At 29.9% G+C, this 16,944-nt stretch overlaps 1 protein-coding gene across 4 annotated transcripts in view; it reads right to left on the bottom strand.

Annotated features, from left to right (window-relative positions):
* LOC122716002 (gamma-aminobutyric acid type B receptor subunit 2) overlaps positions 1 to 16,944 on the bottom strand; it is a 178,963-nt gene that overhangs the window by 2,785 nt on the left and 159,234 nt on the right. For 3 of the 4 annotated variants that reach the window (XR_006346934.1, XM_043938669.1, XM_043938672.1), the window contains exons 2-17: positions 9,188 to 9,325; positions 8,007 to 8,174; positions 6,664 to 6,839; positions 6,388 to 6,565; positions 6,061 to 6,294; positions 5,168 to 5,228; positions 4,864 to 5,098; positions 4,346 to 4,586; positions 4,139 to 4,261; positions 3,918 to 4,028; positions 3,562 to 3,786; positions 3,263 to 3,445; positions 3,099 to 3,201; positions 2,064 to 2,190; positions 1,513 to 1,991; positions 1,003 to 1,416 (exon numbers count right to left, since the gene is read on the bottom strand). Coding sequence is in view for 3 of the 4 variants with exons in the window: in XM_043938669.1 (XP_043794604.1) it covers positions 1,003 to 1,416; positions 1,513 to 1,991; positions 2,064 to 2,190; positions 3,099 to 3,201; positions 3,263 to 3,445; positions 3,562 to 3,786; positions 3,918 to 4,028; positions 4,139 to 4,261; positions 4,346 to 4,586; positions 4,864 to 5,098; positions 5,168 to 5,228; positions 6,061 to 6,294; positions 6,388 to 6,565; positions 6,664 to 6,839; positions 8,007 to 8,174; positions 9,188 to 9,325 (3,196 nt within the window). In the remaining variant the exon portion in view is untranslated. The remainder of the gene's footprint in view (positions 1 to 1,002; positions 1,417 to 1,512; positions 1,992 to 2,063; positions 2,191 to 3,098; positions 3,202 to 3,262; positions 3,446 to 3,561; positions 3,787 to 3,917; positions 4,029 to 4,138; positions 4,262 to 4,345; positions 4,587 to 4,863; positions 5,099 to 5,167; positions 5,229 to 6,060; positions 6,295 to 6,387; positions 6,566 to 6,663; positions 6,840 to 8,006; positions 8,175 to 9,187; positions 9,326 to 16,944) is intronic. The other variant, XM_043938671.1, reaches the window with a different exon arrangement.

Here is a 16,944-nt window from a genome sequence, read left to right as displayed (position 1 = left end):
TGGATTTCGATTTATAAATTTCTATATGTTTTAATAATTTAAACTTTATATCTAAATTTTTATAATGATTGAAATTATTATTTTAATATTAAAAAAATAATTTTTATGTTTTATTTATGTTAAATTTATAAATATATTATAATTTATTAATTCAATTAAATTACATATAAAATTTTTAATTTGTTATTAAAATGTAAAAGAAAGATAATTAGTATTTTATAAAAATATAATTTTCTTGATATTATTTTATTATTATTAAAATAAGTTATTAATAATATTTTTTTAATTGATTATATTTATAATCAAGATAAACAAGAGAAAAATATTTATTTTATGAATAATTGAATATTTTATTTACGTAATGATTTATTTATATACTTCCAATTTCAAAGATAGCAAGTAAACAGTGAAGTATATGTACTAATATATGTATATATAACGATATATATACATCGAATATTTATATTTTATATTCAGCAATTTTATTGCTTTATCTATAAAATACATATTGGTGTGTTTTAAAATCATATATTAAATAATCATATATAAATATATTATCTATTAAATAATATAATAAATGATTAAAGATGATTCAATATAATAATTGAAATATTTTAATAGTTTTTCATATTATTATAATCATGAATTATAATGAAAAATAATATTATAATATTATGTGAGTTTGAATTATAATTTTACTAGATGATATACGAATAATATAAAGAACGTTAATGTAATCATTTAGAAAAATACATTTAGAAAAACAAAATTGACTTTCTTATAATTTCTAGGTGACTATCTATCAAAAATTTGATTTGATATACGTTTTTTTAACATCAATAAACAAATCAAAAGGTTTTAGATGTTTTATCCTGTATCTTACTAGACAGAATAAGACTTATAATCATATTTTTCTCCACATAATTTATTAAAAATAAAAAACTGAAAAATTTGCCTATCAATCTCGATCTTCTGTAAAAGAAAGAGGAAATTATCGCTTACCGGTATCTGAATAACTGGCATTAACCATCGCAGGCACACTCGGAGAACTCGCATTTTGAGAATCATAATGTTTTTTATGTCTACGTGGAGGAGGCGGCGTTTCCGCCGAACCATTCAATATAGCGCGATGTCCTCGTCCTCCGTGTTTCTCACAACGATATCCAGTACCTGAGAATAATGCTCGTCGATGACCACATTCACCAATTATATAAGACTTATCAAAACCAGAGTTGAGAGAGAACTCGGTGGCCTCTGATTTGGAGACGTTCTCAGTCGAAATATAACTGATGCAATTGACTGGTACGCTGGTTCTCCGAGTTTGAAACAACTCGTGATGGGAATGAGCCATTCCGTTGCTCTTCACCGACGATCTTCTCTTTAATGATTGATGAGCGGATGCGTTTGTCGCCGAAACTGAAATAAAACCAGCAATAAATATAGTGAAAATAAGGAAACGTTCGAAGAATTTGTAGAATTAATTGGATAGAGAAAAGTTGTATATTATCTCACCGGAATGTCGATGCTTGGGAACGAATTGCGAGGGAGGCGGTAGAATCGCTTGTTCGAGGTAGTTTTGTTCGTGAAGTTCACCGAATGAGACGTTCTTTGTCGGCGGAGGTGTCGGGAGTCTGGATCTACGATCGTCTTTGCTTCTGATCAACTTTCCATGCCTGGGAATTTCGGTCTCTTCGAGGATAATGGCGTCACCCTCCTCGACGATCTCCGGCACGAATTCGACGTTCGTTTTACCGGTATCCGATCGCGAGTCCGGACTTCTCTCGGCAAGAAGAGGTTCACTCTCTTTTCCAAGTATGGAGGAACGACTTCTTCTATGGCCGGAATCGTCTGTTGTGTGTTTTAAAACCGAAGGCAAAGGCGAGGACGAAAAATCCACGGTTCCTTTCGTGGTTTCTTGAGTTTGTGGGACTAGAGGTGTTCGTTCGCTGTCGATTGCGATCGCCGGTAATTTCGAGAACGATGTCTTTTTTCTAAAAGGAAATATATTATTTTGATCGTTTTCGAATCAAATGCAAATTTTATATTTTATATATTATACGTACTTGCTAATCGGCTGTTCGGTCGCGATTGTACTCGCATAATCGACGCCTTCTGGTTGAGAGATGGTAGTTGAATTCAGGCTGCACATTGATATGGAAATGTCCGTTGTCTCTGTCGCAAGAGACAAACCTGCAATGAGATAATAAAAGTATGAGAATAGAATAATACTTGTACTTATAAGGAAAGATCTCGAATCTGCAAAAAATTTTGAAACTTTGAGAATATGTAGTGCATATGTAAAAAAAAAAAAATATATATATTGCGGAATTTTTGTTTGCTATTCAAATTCACTCTGAGAGAATAAAATTGACTCAAATGAAAATTTGGTTATTTTTCGATTTTTGAATTATTTAGTAAAAAATTTATTAATTGTTTATATAATTAGAAAAGAGTTATAAACAAAAAATTATAATTTAGTTTTTAATTCATTATTTTACAGAAAATTAATAATTTCAATAATTATAACATAAAAAAAATATTTTTTTTTTTATTACAAACACAAGCTTTGTTGTATTATTGTATTTTATTTCGCGACAATTTGAAAGAACTTTTGGATCTCATTATATGTATGATATATATATTACAATCTTCTTTTAATATTTATAAATAAGATAACTTAAAATATTGAAACAGATGGAAATGAAGAAAATTAAAGGATTGAGGATTTTTTTTTGTTAAATTTTAAAATAAATATTATTTCAAAATATATTATATATATTATCAATAATCTTAAAAAAAATCAAGAAAAAATGATTTGATAAAAAAACTATTTTTCCAAATTATTTCTTTTTTGAATTAAAATTGTGCTATCAATTTTTTTTAAGAATATTATAAAAAACAAAGAAAATTTTTAGATAATCTGTTTTGTATAGCCTAAAATATTTATAAAAGTCACATTTTTGTTTATTAGAATATTATGAAAATATAATAGAACTATATGAAATTCAAATATAATAGAATGTGTAAATGTATAAATGAGGAAAACAATATTAAATACTTGCATTATAATCTTATAAACAAGATTATTCTGTACTTACCTTCTTTTTTCACGACTGTTGCTTCCTGTCTCGGAACTGTTAACCTATCCATTGCTTCCTGTGTATTCGATGTGGTTTGATCATCAAGCCTCCGTAGGAACATCTGCAATTGATCCGTTTGTTCGATATGATTCGTTCATCATACACGTTTCTCAATAATTTACCTGAAGCTCTGAATCTTTTTCTAACAATTGTTTACGAAATTTTTGATTCGCTAACGTCGCTTCCTTCAAACGTTCCTCCAATTCGCTAACGCTCGAGTCCCTTCGCGTTTTCGACACTGGCCTAAGCGTTGCTCTAATTCGTTTGTCTATCGTACCTTGGGGATTTCTTCGCAATTCTATTAGCTAACATGGGAAAACGATTCGTTAATTTTATTTTCGCGGACGGAAGCCAAAGCGGCGATAAAACGACAACAAAACGGCAGAAAGCGGGGCATGGAATTTTCATTTCAGAAGAGTACCTTTGGTACAAAAACCAAGCACAAGGTGGCGGTGCTGCAGAATATTATAAATATCGCCAACATAATAAACATGGCATCTTGTTTGTCAGCCAACACGAAGCTTATAGCCGCTCCAGTAACACACATGATCACAACGTTGTATACGCTCATTCCGACGTATTTGCTATCGTTTAACGCAGGAATGCTAACATGCCTTGTTTCCCATGCCAAAAAGGCGCCGAATATCTGGAATATGAAGAAAGTCACAGCGTGAAAAATCGCTTTAGATCGCTACGAACTTTCTACTCTCGGTCGCTTGAAAAAGTTTGGTATATTGGTGTCGTCGTTGATCTCTCGGATCGATCGACATTACCTACCATTAAAAGACCTTTATAAGCGTATATGCACCCTAAATAAATGGTCATTCGATTACTTTGACAGTACTCGTTTTCCGGTATTATGATGATGTCTTCGCTGGAAGGATGAGGCTGAAACGAAAGAAGAGAATGCGCGACTTGATTCATGCGTTTCACATTTTTTTTTTTTTTTTTATACTATATCGTAATTACTCGTGTTCGACCGATATCGGTGCGCTTACATAAGGTTCCATTTGTTTCGTTTCCCGGTAAAATGGATCCGCAACCTGCCAGGTCGTCATAATACCCAAATCAATAAACAATAATACACCGACCACCATGAACAATTGATAATCTTTTATCACCTAAACAAAAGACGGATGTCGCAACGGTTAGCAACGGTTATAATGGATGGATAAAAACGATGGATAGGGAATGCATCGACTTACCTTTTTGTTCAATTTAACATCGGTAAATATCGAGTGTACTCGCCATGTTTTCGAAAACATGGAACCAAAAGCCAATGAGAAACCAGCCATCAATAGCCATGCTCTGGCGGTGCAAATGTAGGGAAATGCCGTTTCACTGGACAGCTGCGAATCTAACCCAAGGAAAATTACACTGCTGTAGGTCAGCATGCATCCGACGATAATGAGGTTGTTTAAATGCGGCGATGACATTTTTATGTATCTGAAACGTCGAAGATGATCGAACGTCGGCCATGAGAAGGGAAATAGAATATCCCGATTTGCACGGGTAAAAAGACTTATCTGGCTTTACACTACGAGCACATTCTTTCTTTTATCCGCACATTTATTAATAATATATTACGTCTCGTTTCGACACGATCCAATTTGTCTCGCGTCGCGTTATATCCGACGAATCGCATCGAGCAAAACGAACCCACGATGAAATTAACGAGAAAGGAGAAAAAAAACGAAAGAATTATTCCTGCGATCTTAATCACCTTTGATTTCTGTATTTGATATTGATGACGAGAAAAATAGCCGCCATGGTGATGCCCACGCTGGCCGCGGAAGTGAGCACAGCATAGATCGTAATATTTACGGTCGAATGTTCGATGATGTGAAGAGTTCGATCTTTGGGCGGTGATTTTCCTTTCCAGATTAAAGGCTCGCCCTTGTTCAAATCTAAAATATCTGTCACGCCGTCGTATTCACCGACTTTTACCTCCCTGTCGCCTGTAATAGAATAAAAGGTAATACACGAATCTCGAAAATTAGATCGATATTTTCGCGTTGTATACTCACCTTGAAACTGTTTCAAAAGAATATACGCTTTCCTTTCATTATCATAGAAACGCACCGGTCCCTAGAAAATTATATCATATAGTGTCGTTCACTTTAATTCACGCGTTCTATATTTTTCTTAATTTCTTTCAACACGATATTATATTATAGTTTTTATATAAATGACTAATTTTTACTTTTCGATGATTATTATGTATTTCGATGTAAAGTAGAATTAAAAGATGTTATTTAAATGTTTTTTTCTTCATAAAGGGTTATTTACTCTTAACATTTAAATATTGCGATAAACGAAAAGGATACATTCGTATTGAATAAAGAAAATACTGAATATTGTTTTATTTATAGCAGATATGACGTTTTACATTTAATTATTTTAACATAAATTGCGCAATTTTGACAATGTCTTGTTTATTATTACTACATAGTACATAGTACCAGTGTTACTAGGATGAATAATATATTTATATATTCTATTTTACAGATTTAAGCTTACAAAGTGTATCTAATATAAATTACAAATAATATAAATATTTACATTTGATGGAATTTATGATAAAATTAAACTTGAAAATAATATCTAAATAAAATAATAAATTTCAAAAATATAATGCATAAAATATAAAACTCAATGGTGTTAAAACTCTCAACATTATTTATGGAATATAAATATATCCAATAGTGTTAATTGTTAAATTATACAATAAAATTAAGCTTGAAAATAATATCTAAATAAAATAATAAATTTCAAAAATATAATGCATAAAACATAAAACTCAATGGTGTTAAAACTCTCAACATTATTTATGGAATATAAATATATCCAATAGTGTTAATTGTTAGATTATACAATCTCGTTGAAAAAGTTAACTTTCCTTTGTCACAGAAATACTTACCGTGACACCTTCGAAGCTTGTGTTTCTCAGAGCTTCAAGAAAAAGCTTCTCCCAAAGCTCGTCTCTGTATCTGAAATCTGACATGGTCTGATTGCGACGGTAGTGTGTTATCCTGCTTGCGACGCGTTGTATAGCTAGAGCCACTGCCCATATACCGTCGTACGAATATCCGTGAAATCTCGAATACTCTTTGCCTCGTCTCGAGTCATACTCGACCCGGTATTGTTCAGTCGTCTAAAAAGCGATGAGAAATATATAATGGAGCCGGATACAGGATAGAGGACACGACCAAATCTCGAACAAGCTATTCTAAGTACTCGTACTCACTATTCCAGCTATAGTCTTCCTCTTCTCCGTTGTGATTGGCAACAAGTCTGTCAATATAGCACCGTGCAATGCCTCCACCAAATCAGCGGAATTGCATTCCTCGTCAGGATGGAGCCACCATTCTTCCGTGTAAGTACCCATTATCACCCATTGATATTTTCTCCCGAACATATCGAATCTGAAAGATGAACGGAAAGATGAACGGAACGAAGATATAATCCTCTTAGCTCGACATCAAAAGAATAAATATAATTTTTAATCGTGCAAAAGCGTTACTTGTGCGCCTCGCAGAATATTCTCCTAGCCCATGTTTCGTTAAAGTTGCCCAAAATTATTCTAACGTCCTTCTCCTTTAATTTTTCCAGCGCTGTGGTCACCTCGGTGGCGAAGCTTTGCGTCTCTACCACTTCCATGCTATTGCTATCGAGATCGGCGACCAATCGATTATGTGCCTGCACGTGAACGTGATGAATAAAACGCATTATCGATAAGACAAATATACGTTATAGATGCGTAATTCCATGTCAATGCGTTATAGATATTAATTCATTTAAAAATATAAATATACGAGATATTTTTACATATCGAAGGAAAAAAAAAAATTGAAAGGAAAAAAGTTATAATTTAAATTATAATTTACGATAGCAACTGTTGAAATAATAAATTCAACGATTTATTAAGAATACAGTTATGGAATAAACGTTAGCAGAAAAATATTAAGAAAAAGCTCGTAATATTGACATTTTAAATTAATTAAATTTATCCTGATCATCTTTATTAGATACATCTTTATAGAAAAATAATGAAACTTTTTCATTTTTTTTTTTAAATATAATTTTGAAGAAAATTAATTTATTTAAAACTAAAATGAACATTCTGTGCAACGCACATTCTATGAAACGCACATGGTATGCAAAATAATGTATAAAAACATGTTCAAAGTAATACACGTATTTAGCGAGCAAAATTAATCTCCATTTAAATTCTATTTTCTTTATGTTTATAAAATATGAATATTACATAAACTTTTGCATTTTGCATACGAGGGACTTAGAATGAGATTGGTAGAATGAAATTATTAACTCGTTAAAAAAACCATTTTTTCAATTTTAACATATAAAATACCATGTACAGTGGCGTACTTAGCTGGTAAGTCGGCACTCGGAAAAAATATAGTTAAATATATTTAACGAGATAAACCAACCTATACAAACATATCATAATCACGCGCATTCTTATATCGTTTGCTTTTTATGATTCTATTTGTAGAAATATATATACAAATACGATAATGAATGAAACAAATGAAAAACATATTCGTACATAGAATTATAAACAGTTTTCAAATTGATATAAAATATCAATTCACGCTGTACGAGATAATATTTTAAAATAAAATAACCTATATTTTTCAAAAAATTGATTAAATTAATTTGATCAAAGATCATTAAAAAAAAACACTTGTATTACATTTTTTTTCTAAATAAATAAACATTTTTCGAAACGAAACGAAAATATACATATATATTACACGATATAATTCAAAGCGTTGATAGCCGATTCGTGTAACGTGTTTGTGTGTCATTCCATTATATTTCGATAAAATTTCAAATACTCACCAGAGCGTATCGGGGCTCGTTTTGATAAATGGTTCCGACGCGAGTCCAATTGAAGTGCAATAAAAGCGCCACGCGGGGAGCGTTGAACGCGTTCTCAGAAGGCACCACCCTGAAGAAATTTGGGAAGCTATCTCTTGTAAACATCGGGTGTGTGTCCGCGTAGCTAAGCTGCAACAAAGATCGATTCAATAATCGAGGAAAACGAATCGAGGAAGTGATTTCTTTATCCTCTTTGTAATCGTGAGAATAAAAAAAGAATAATTTCAATGATTTTGAATACTCATGCAAATGTAATGCAAATGTCACTTAAACGTAATATGTCTCTCCAGTTAGATATGTAATGTAAATTTTTGAGATATATATGTAGTATTTATATATATATATATATATATATATATTTTCTTACGTTCTAAATCTATCTTTTAAACAAAATTGATCTTCATTTTTTCATTCATATTTTCATCTAAGAAGAGGTTTGATTACATTGAATTGTGCAACTGTTTAATTTTTGTGCGAGATATTTTTTTATGAATATCATTCATAATTTCTAAAGTAGTTTGTATTAACCGAGATAAACGTAACTTCGCATTTTTTTCTTAATATCATGCTTGAATGTAACGTATTTCATTCAAAAAAGCAGAAAAAAAAAACAAAGAAAAAAGAAAGGATCATGTAACATATTTCATTCGCAAATACGGGTTCACGATGATAAATAAAAGATATTACTATTTTTGTACATTTTTTTTTTTATAATTTTTTTCAGAACGAAGAAAATATGACAACAGAACAAAAACAACTCTTTGCTTCGTTATTCCAAGACGCAAGATAAAAAAAGAATATGGCAACTATTTGTAAAAAAAGTCTTATTATCTTATGCTAAAATATAAATAATCCAACTCTGATAAATTTATGATTAAAAAAATAATATTATTTATAAATTTCCAAATATTTCCAAATTTAAAATATTTATTATTTAATTTTAATAATAACTTCATTTTATTATTTCTAAAGTTACGTCTAAGGAGATATCTCATAGTTCGCGGGGTTAAGATTTCGAAACGATGTCAAGGACAATCGTGAAACGCGAAACGAATCCGAATCTTCCCTCGAACGGAGATTCGAGATCCTCTTTTTTCTTTCCCGCAATATTTGCCGCCCCGTTATTATATTTCACAACTCACCTGCGTGAGACGCCAATGCTTGGACGCTTTGGCGATGGGATCGGTGACGTGCGTGCAAGCTGCGCCGAATAGCATCACTTTGTGCGGCCCGCTGTGCATCATATCGAAGAATGCCTTCACGCCAACGGCGGCGTTGCACTGGAACAAAATCGAATAGTGGAGTAAACGAATAAAAATCGGGTAAAAACACGGCTTTGATCGCACGAATCAAGTCGAGTTACGCCTCGCGGAACAAAAGGACCGTCCCTACGTCCAGTTTTATTTATTTATTATTTTTCTTCTTTTTTTTTCGGTCGGTCAACACAGTGCACTGCATATATAGCGCGCACCACACAGAGGCGGCGCTCACCTTCTTCGGCCCTATTCCCTCCCCGTGTCCCTCCTCCTCTCTATTTTTATTTTCGCGGTAGGCGGATAGCAACCGCATTTGCATAGTGTGAACGTGCCCGCGTATATTTTTACGACGCTGCCCGAGAAACGTCAGGAGCAGCCTTCCTCCTCCCCCCTCCTCCGCAGGTAACAAATGTGTCAAAGTGAAGTTTCTCTTCGTTCGTTCCTCCATCGAGGATGCTCGAAGACAAGCTACTTACGCGGAAGGGGTGCGAGGAGAAGGGAGGGGAGCGGAGGTTCGAGGCCGAGATACGAAGAGGGAACAGGAACAAACGTGGTTGTTGGTTGTTGGTTGAAAAAGGAGAGGAATGTTAGGATGGAATGGAAAAAATAAAAATTGTGACGTATGATTATTTTCTGAATAAGGAGGGAAGCTTGATTTCAAGATTTTTATTTAAAATCGATGAATTGTATTTGAGAAATTTATTATATACGAAATAATAAGGTTTTGTTTGTTCTTACAAGTGAATTTTATTCTACGTTTTCACCTTTTATCGGTAATTAATAACGAAGAGAAATGACTTGTACGTAAGAATCGTTTCAGGAATGATTTTAGTGCACAGTAAAACAGTAGAAGAATTCACATATAAGGATATGTATTTGGCTTTATTTTTGATTTAAGTTAAATTAAGCAGATAGAATTTTAATCAAGCGGCTATACGTTGACCGTGATACGTGTCTCATTATGCGAGTTGCGGGATATCGATTTCAGATGCTGTGCATCGATATGAGAATACGTATATCCGTTCGTAGTGAGTAATGCCCGATGCTAATAGTTCAGAGTGTATAGACCACATTATAGCGATTTTGATGTTGCAATAATTCTTTCGATAAAGGGAAGTAGTTGAACTATGTAATTCCATCCAATTATTCGGTCACGAATAGAATCTTGTGATTAAATTCCTGTGATAACTTCCTCTTTTAATGTTCCATGTACGAGTATTATTGAAACACTAGATATATACGTATATTATTTCAATATGTCGTTTATATCAAAAATTGGGAAATTATATTAATGAAAAATGTACACTTAATGACATTACAGTGAATTTCTTTTGGAAAATTTCTTTTATCTTTCTATATTTTACTTTAATACTTTTGATAAATTTTTATGTCCTTGACAAAATATCGTAAAATCTTTTTTTGGAGGGAGAGGCAATTATTTCATGTTCTGCCATTTTGAAATATTTATATATATATATAATATATAATATATATAATATATATAATAATATATATATAATATATAAAATTTATATATATATATTTATATATATATATAGGCATAATTTCTTTATTAAAGAAAATATGAGATATCCTTAAGGATTTGTTATTGATCATTAACCAGACGAGTTAGAAACAAATCTTGAAAAGATGGATGAATATATCGCATCAAAACGTATCAACATCTTATACTTTATTCTCGTAATATAGAAAAAGTAAATAAGCGCACACGTTGCCATGGATACATATATAGATAACGTTAAATATATAGTAGCGAAAAATTTTGATTAATACGTGGGAAACTAGTAGCTAAAATTTTATATTTAAAGTCCTTTTCACCTCTTCCTCTCTCTCTCTCTCTCTCTCTCAAAATTTTCAGTACAATGATTCACTATGATAGTTGAATTATACCGTACATATTTTATCTCAGAGTATTGTTAACGCGTGGAATGGAACAAAGACTCCCTGTATTATGGGATAAAAAATAAAATTCAAAAGAACTTTAAAAGAACTCGTATGGAGGTATATACGTATATATATACGATATTCTCGAAAAAGTGGAAATATCATGTTTTATCTTTGCAAAAACTTTCGAGTTTTGTGTAACGATTCATTAACGAAAAATTCACCAATTACAGACTCGTCGAGATAACGTTGAATAGCTCGAATAAACAAATCTATGTGAATCGAGAAAAGTAAAATATTCGATAACGTACTTTTTATCGAAAAGAAATTATATCGAATTATTCAACAATGAAATAAATAAATTCTTATTTGTGCGGGGCAAATAAATCGAATTTGTTCACTCGAAACGAACGAGATACGAATGAGAATCGAGTTCAGTCAAAGAAGATATGAACACTGTTATTACCGAATCGGTGATTATTGACTTGATCGATCACGAAAAACGATCGCCTGATGTGTGTTGACGCTTTTGGATGTCGCGTTCTGTAGGAATAAAAGTTTTACAAACATTATATCCAGATCGAAAGATATACTAACTTTTCGATCCATGCATCTCATTCATATCATATTCATATATATATAAAAAAGAACGTTTTATCTCTGTAAAAATTAATTTTATTAAAAAAGTTTCGTAAAAGTTGTTATTACTTGACAATGTGTAAATATATTTTAAATTAATTTTTCAACGTATATTATATTTAAAGACTTTCGTATTTTGCGCAAGACTTTCAGCGTTTTCCTTCTTGGAGTTTCGTGGTAACTTCATAAGTTACAAGGGAAAGGGTATTTTAATACTGAAAGCTCTTGTTTGACGTATATGGAAAATACGCTTTTTTTAAATATAACTTTGGTGGTAATGATACAACATAAAGCAAAATTTTAAATTATAAAATCGCTTTCAAATTTTAATATTCTATTAATCTGTTGTAAGAAATATTTTTAAACGAATTTATATTATACAAAAAGTGAAGAAGTAATAAAAATTTGTGGATCTTTCATCGAGGAATAAATTATGCATAACATAACATTATTACATACACAAACTTTCATTAAAATCAAAATTTTTCGAGTCAAATCCTCGTAATATCGTGAAGACTTTTAAAGATGATTCCTATATATTTACCATTTATTGTTAGAATTATTTTTTGGGATTTTTTGGGACACCTATACTTTTTTTATCAATTTTCTTGATTCCAATCTCTTTTTTTTTTTATAATCCTAGAAAGAATTTCTAAAAGAAATTCAAGAATCTATTTTATCACTTAGAATATCTTGTGCATTTTTCTTAAAAAATATTAAAAAATGTTTCGGATAAAAAATTGAACGGCGTAAAAGGAGATATGACTTAATATTACTTAATATTACTTATATACTTATACTATAATATTACTTAATATTACTGCCATATATATATATATTGACATACTAGTATGCATAACTATACAAAATCTTCTGCTATGTAAATACTTGTATATACGTAAAAATTGAAGATAAAAATCAAACAATGACAAACTCGAGTTCCTCGTAATTACATTTCAAATGACGATAATTTCCGATCTCTTCCAACCGCATTTACGCAAGCTAGCCAATAGATACACGAAAGCGAGAGATACGACACGTGCACGCGACAGATGCTCTCTAGTATATTGCATTTGGATACCGCAAATGGCATACCGGAGCCATGGGTCGATATTACCGATTCCTTGTGGATCGACATATATTAACGGTTGGCCCAGTGAACTTGTTTCAAGATGTCTTAGCTTTCGTTTGTTGGGATTAATTGAACGTGTATGCGTACGTCCATGTGTCGAATATCTTTTTCTGAGTTATAAGTTATAAGTTAAATCAATTAACAAAACTAGAATTTGAAATTGTAATTATTTCGATTAAAAAGAAAATTTTAATTTTATTAGTTAGCTTTATTAGTTGTTTTTATTTCTTGTTAGTCTAGTCTATCTATTCTAGTCTAGTCTAGTCTATTCCTATATGTATATATATATTATTTGCAATTCTCGTTACTGTGATTAAAACTTGTATTTAGTTAATAATATTTGATTTGATATTCGTCATTAATTCCAAATTATATGTTAAAATGTGTATTTGATTAATAGTTTGATACATCATTGATCTAAAATTTTGTTATTATGTTAAAATATAGTGACGACTCGTGGAACTAATATACTCCAAATTGCGTATATGTTACAAACAATCTTGAATTATTATAATAAATCGGCTTGAAAATTTTTTGACTGGAAAGTGTCAATGATTCTAGTATTAAGTTGAAAAAATTAAATCGTTCTGACCATAAGTCATGAAGAAATAAAAATAAACGAATAGAAAATAAAAATTATATCAGCAATTTATACATGTTTTATCTTGATTGTGTGATAACGTTATAAGTTTAATAAAATTTAAATTATAAGTTTAATTAAATTTTGTTTATTCTATTCATTTTTTTATTTATATATATATTATAAATAAGTTAATGTATACAATGTCTCTGAAATCATACAAAAATAAATTAAAAGAAAGAATAATATTTTTTCATTAAAGACTTCGTTTTCAAGAAAATCCAGTTTGAAAATTTTTCAAATGTGAAATTAACTATTTTCCGATTGAATATGAATGAGCTCGGAATAGGAAGCAAAATATGTGAAAATGAGTAAAAAATATAGAATTTAAAATATAGAAATTTTACTTTCTTTTTTTTTTTTTTTTGAGAAATTAAATATTTATCAAAATTATTGTCAATCAAAAATTGACAATTGACGAATTTTCAAATTCAATTATCTTGAAATTCTCGAAAAACGAATTTTAAATAAAAAAACTTTATTCTATATTTTTTATATATTTCCACAATTACTTTCCATTCGATAATTTATTCCTATCTAATTTGAAGTTAGCCAACTGTACTCGAATATTTTTTTTTTAAATTTAATTTATTTGAAATTAAACAAAAAACATTATTCTTTTTTTTGCATGTAATATCATCATCATTGTATATATATATATTATATAAAATTTTATATATGGCATACCGGAGCCATGGGTCGATATTACCGATTCCTTGTGGATCGACATATATTAACGGTTGGCCCAGTGAACTTGTTTCAAGATGTCTTAGCTTTCATTTGTTGGGATTAATTGAACGTGTATGCGTACGTATATATATATATATATATATATATATATATATATATATATATATATACTATATACTTCAATAATATCCGTCCACAATTCACGCATCAAAGAAAATGGTATTCGAATTTCGAGTTCGGGATTGGGATCAACGATTTGCGATGAAAACAGGGATCGAAGTTTCATCGTTGGATAGATCGGAACGGTGGATCGATCCTGTGGAACAGCACAAAACGCAATGCCTCGTCTGTTTACGCGTTGGCTTCGGGCCATGCCGACTGCGTCGCAAAACCAGCATTACCGAAAAACGGGATCACCGGAGAACGGCAACGAACAATGGAGGCCCGATTTCTCGTGGTCGAGGAAACAAAAAAAAAAAAAAAAAAAGGAAAAAGGAAAAAGGAAAAAGGACACACAAAAGCGGCTCCACGATCTTTGCGTCCTCGTGTGCTCGACACACGTGAGAAACGTATAATAATAGTTTTATCGATTCAAAAATTCCAAGAATTTTTACGAATGGCTACAACTCAATAAATATTTTTTATCCACTTGTTATCTTCTTTTCGTGGGAATGGATCGGAAGGAAATATATATAGGGATGTATTGTAATGTATTGTACAGTGAAAATTTCGACGCGTTAATTAAGTTTCCATCAAAGAATTTAATCTTTACTTACTAATATCTTTTCACAGCTTATGAAGTTTGTTACGAGATCAAAGGAGTGCCAGTATGATCCCTTAATGCAACGTCTGCAATGTCTGCAATGTTTTCCAAATTTCCAAATTGGTCGTACTTTTTGAATTTTTGAAAGAAATTTTTGAATAAAATTTTAATAGAATAAGATATAGGATGTAGTACTCATTTCAGATATCCTTATAATTTCAAAAGTAAATTTTTATATATAATTAATTAATAATTTAATTATTAATTTAATTATAATAATTATTATAATATTATTATAATTATAATAATTATATAATTTTTGAATAAAATTTTAATAGAATAAGGTATAGGATAAATACTACTCATTTCAGATATCCTTGTTACAATTTCAAAAGTAAATTTTTATATAGTATAGATTCTATATATTTTATACAGAATGTAAAGGAGTTTTAAATTAGCGATTTTTTTTTAAATAAATAAAAGAAAGAAAAATTTATACCCGATGAAAATCAAGCTTGAAAAATGTTTTCTTTTGTGCAAGAGCTAAAAATAGAATTATTCTAAAAATAATAATAAATTTTTTTAATTTATGGCTTAATATTATGATATGATTTATTTATTTTCTTATTTAATTTACTTGAATGTATGTTTATTAACAATTACAAAAAACGAGCATTGAGGTTATTTGGTATATATATTTAATAAACATCTCGATGTAATAAAATAATTTTTTTCAATAAAAATAACAAAGCGATAAATTATTCAAAATTTTATTCATTTTATTTATTATGATTATTATATATATATACAATTATATTTCGAAAAAGAAAGTCACTGCATATAACAGAAAATAATAACAATCTTTTATTATTTTCAAAACATTTAAGATGACTTCGAAGATATCTTTACTGATCCTTAGTTTAGTTTCTCTTTATTTTCAGAATTGCACAATATCTTCATGGCAAGAAAATTTCTACTCGTAGAAACAAAATGGTTCGATNACATTTAAGATGATTTCGAAAATATCTTTACTGATCCTTAGTTTAGTTTCTCTTTATTTTCAGAATTGCACAATATCTTCATGGCAAGAAAATTTCTACTCGTAGAAACAAAATGGTTCGATTTAAATTTCATATCTGTCAGAATTTAGCAATTTTTTTTCCCACGATACAATATTTTATTATGAAGAAGCCATCATTCGACTATTTATTTCTTTCGCACAACAGATTATTTCTATGATAATCTACAATTATTCACGGAAATATTCATATACCTCGTATTAGAAAAATTTAATCTTTAATTCTTTATTTAAAAATTTTTTTTTATTTTTTAAATAAACATACACAGCAAAATGTGGCAATTTTTTTTCAATATCATTTTTATCATTTGAGATCAACGTTCAAAGTTTCAATAATTTTTCGTTCTTTTAAAATACAACTTTGCCGATTCGAGATTAAAGCAAAATTTTAAATTATAAAATGTTCAATTTTTTAACACTCCATCATCCTATTCCCAGAAAAATATTCCCAGATGAAATTGAAAAATTCAAAATTGAAAAAAAAAAATATGATAAAACTTTCACAGATTGATTTCATTCCTTCAAAAAGATTTTCTTCTTTATTTTTCGTTGAAAAAATTGCTTCATAAAAAATATAAAAAAAACCTTCCATAAAAATCAGAATTTTTGCGTAAATTTTTGAAGTTCCTTCTAAAATAAAATTTCTGTAATCGATAGATATGTAACTTCTTCAAAAAACAATATATCACGAAACAATAAGAAATCTTTGAATATCTTTTTTCCAATAATCTTTCGATGAAGAAGAATATTTATACATGATTATATACGAATTATTCGAATATCGAAATTAAAATTA

The sequence above is a fragment of the Apis laboriosa genome, unplaced genomic scaffold, assembly GCF_014066325.1.
Source record: "Apis laboriosa isolate Shangri-la unplaced genomic scaffold, ASM1406632v1 scaffold41_cov147, whole genome shotgun sequence".
Classification (NCBI taxonomy): domain Eukaryota; kingdom Metazoa; phylum Arthropoda; class Insecta; order Hymenoptera; family Apidae; genus Apis; species Apis laboriosa.
The sequence above is the reverse complement of the archived record's forward strand: the minus strand, read 5'-3'. Positions and strand labels throughout refer to the sequence as shown.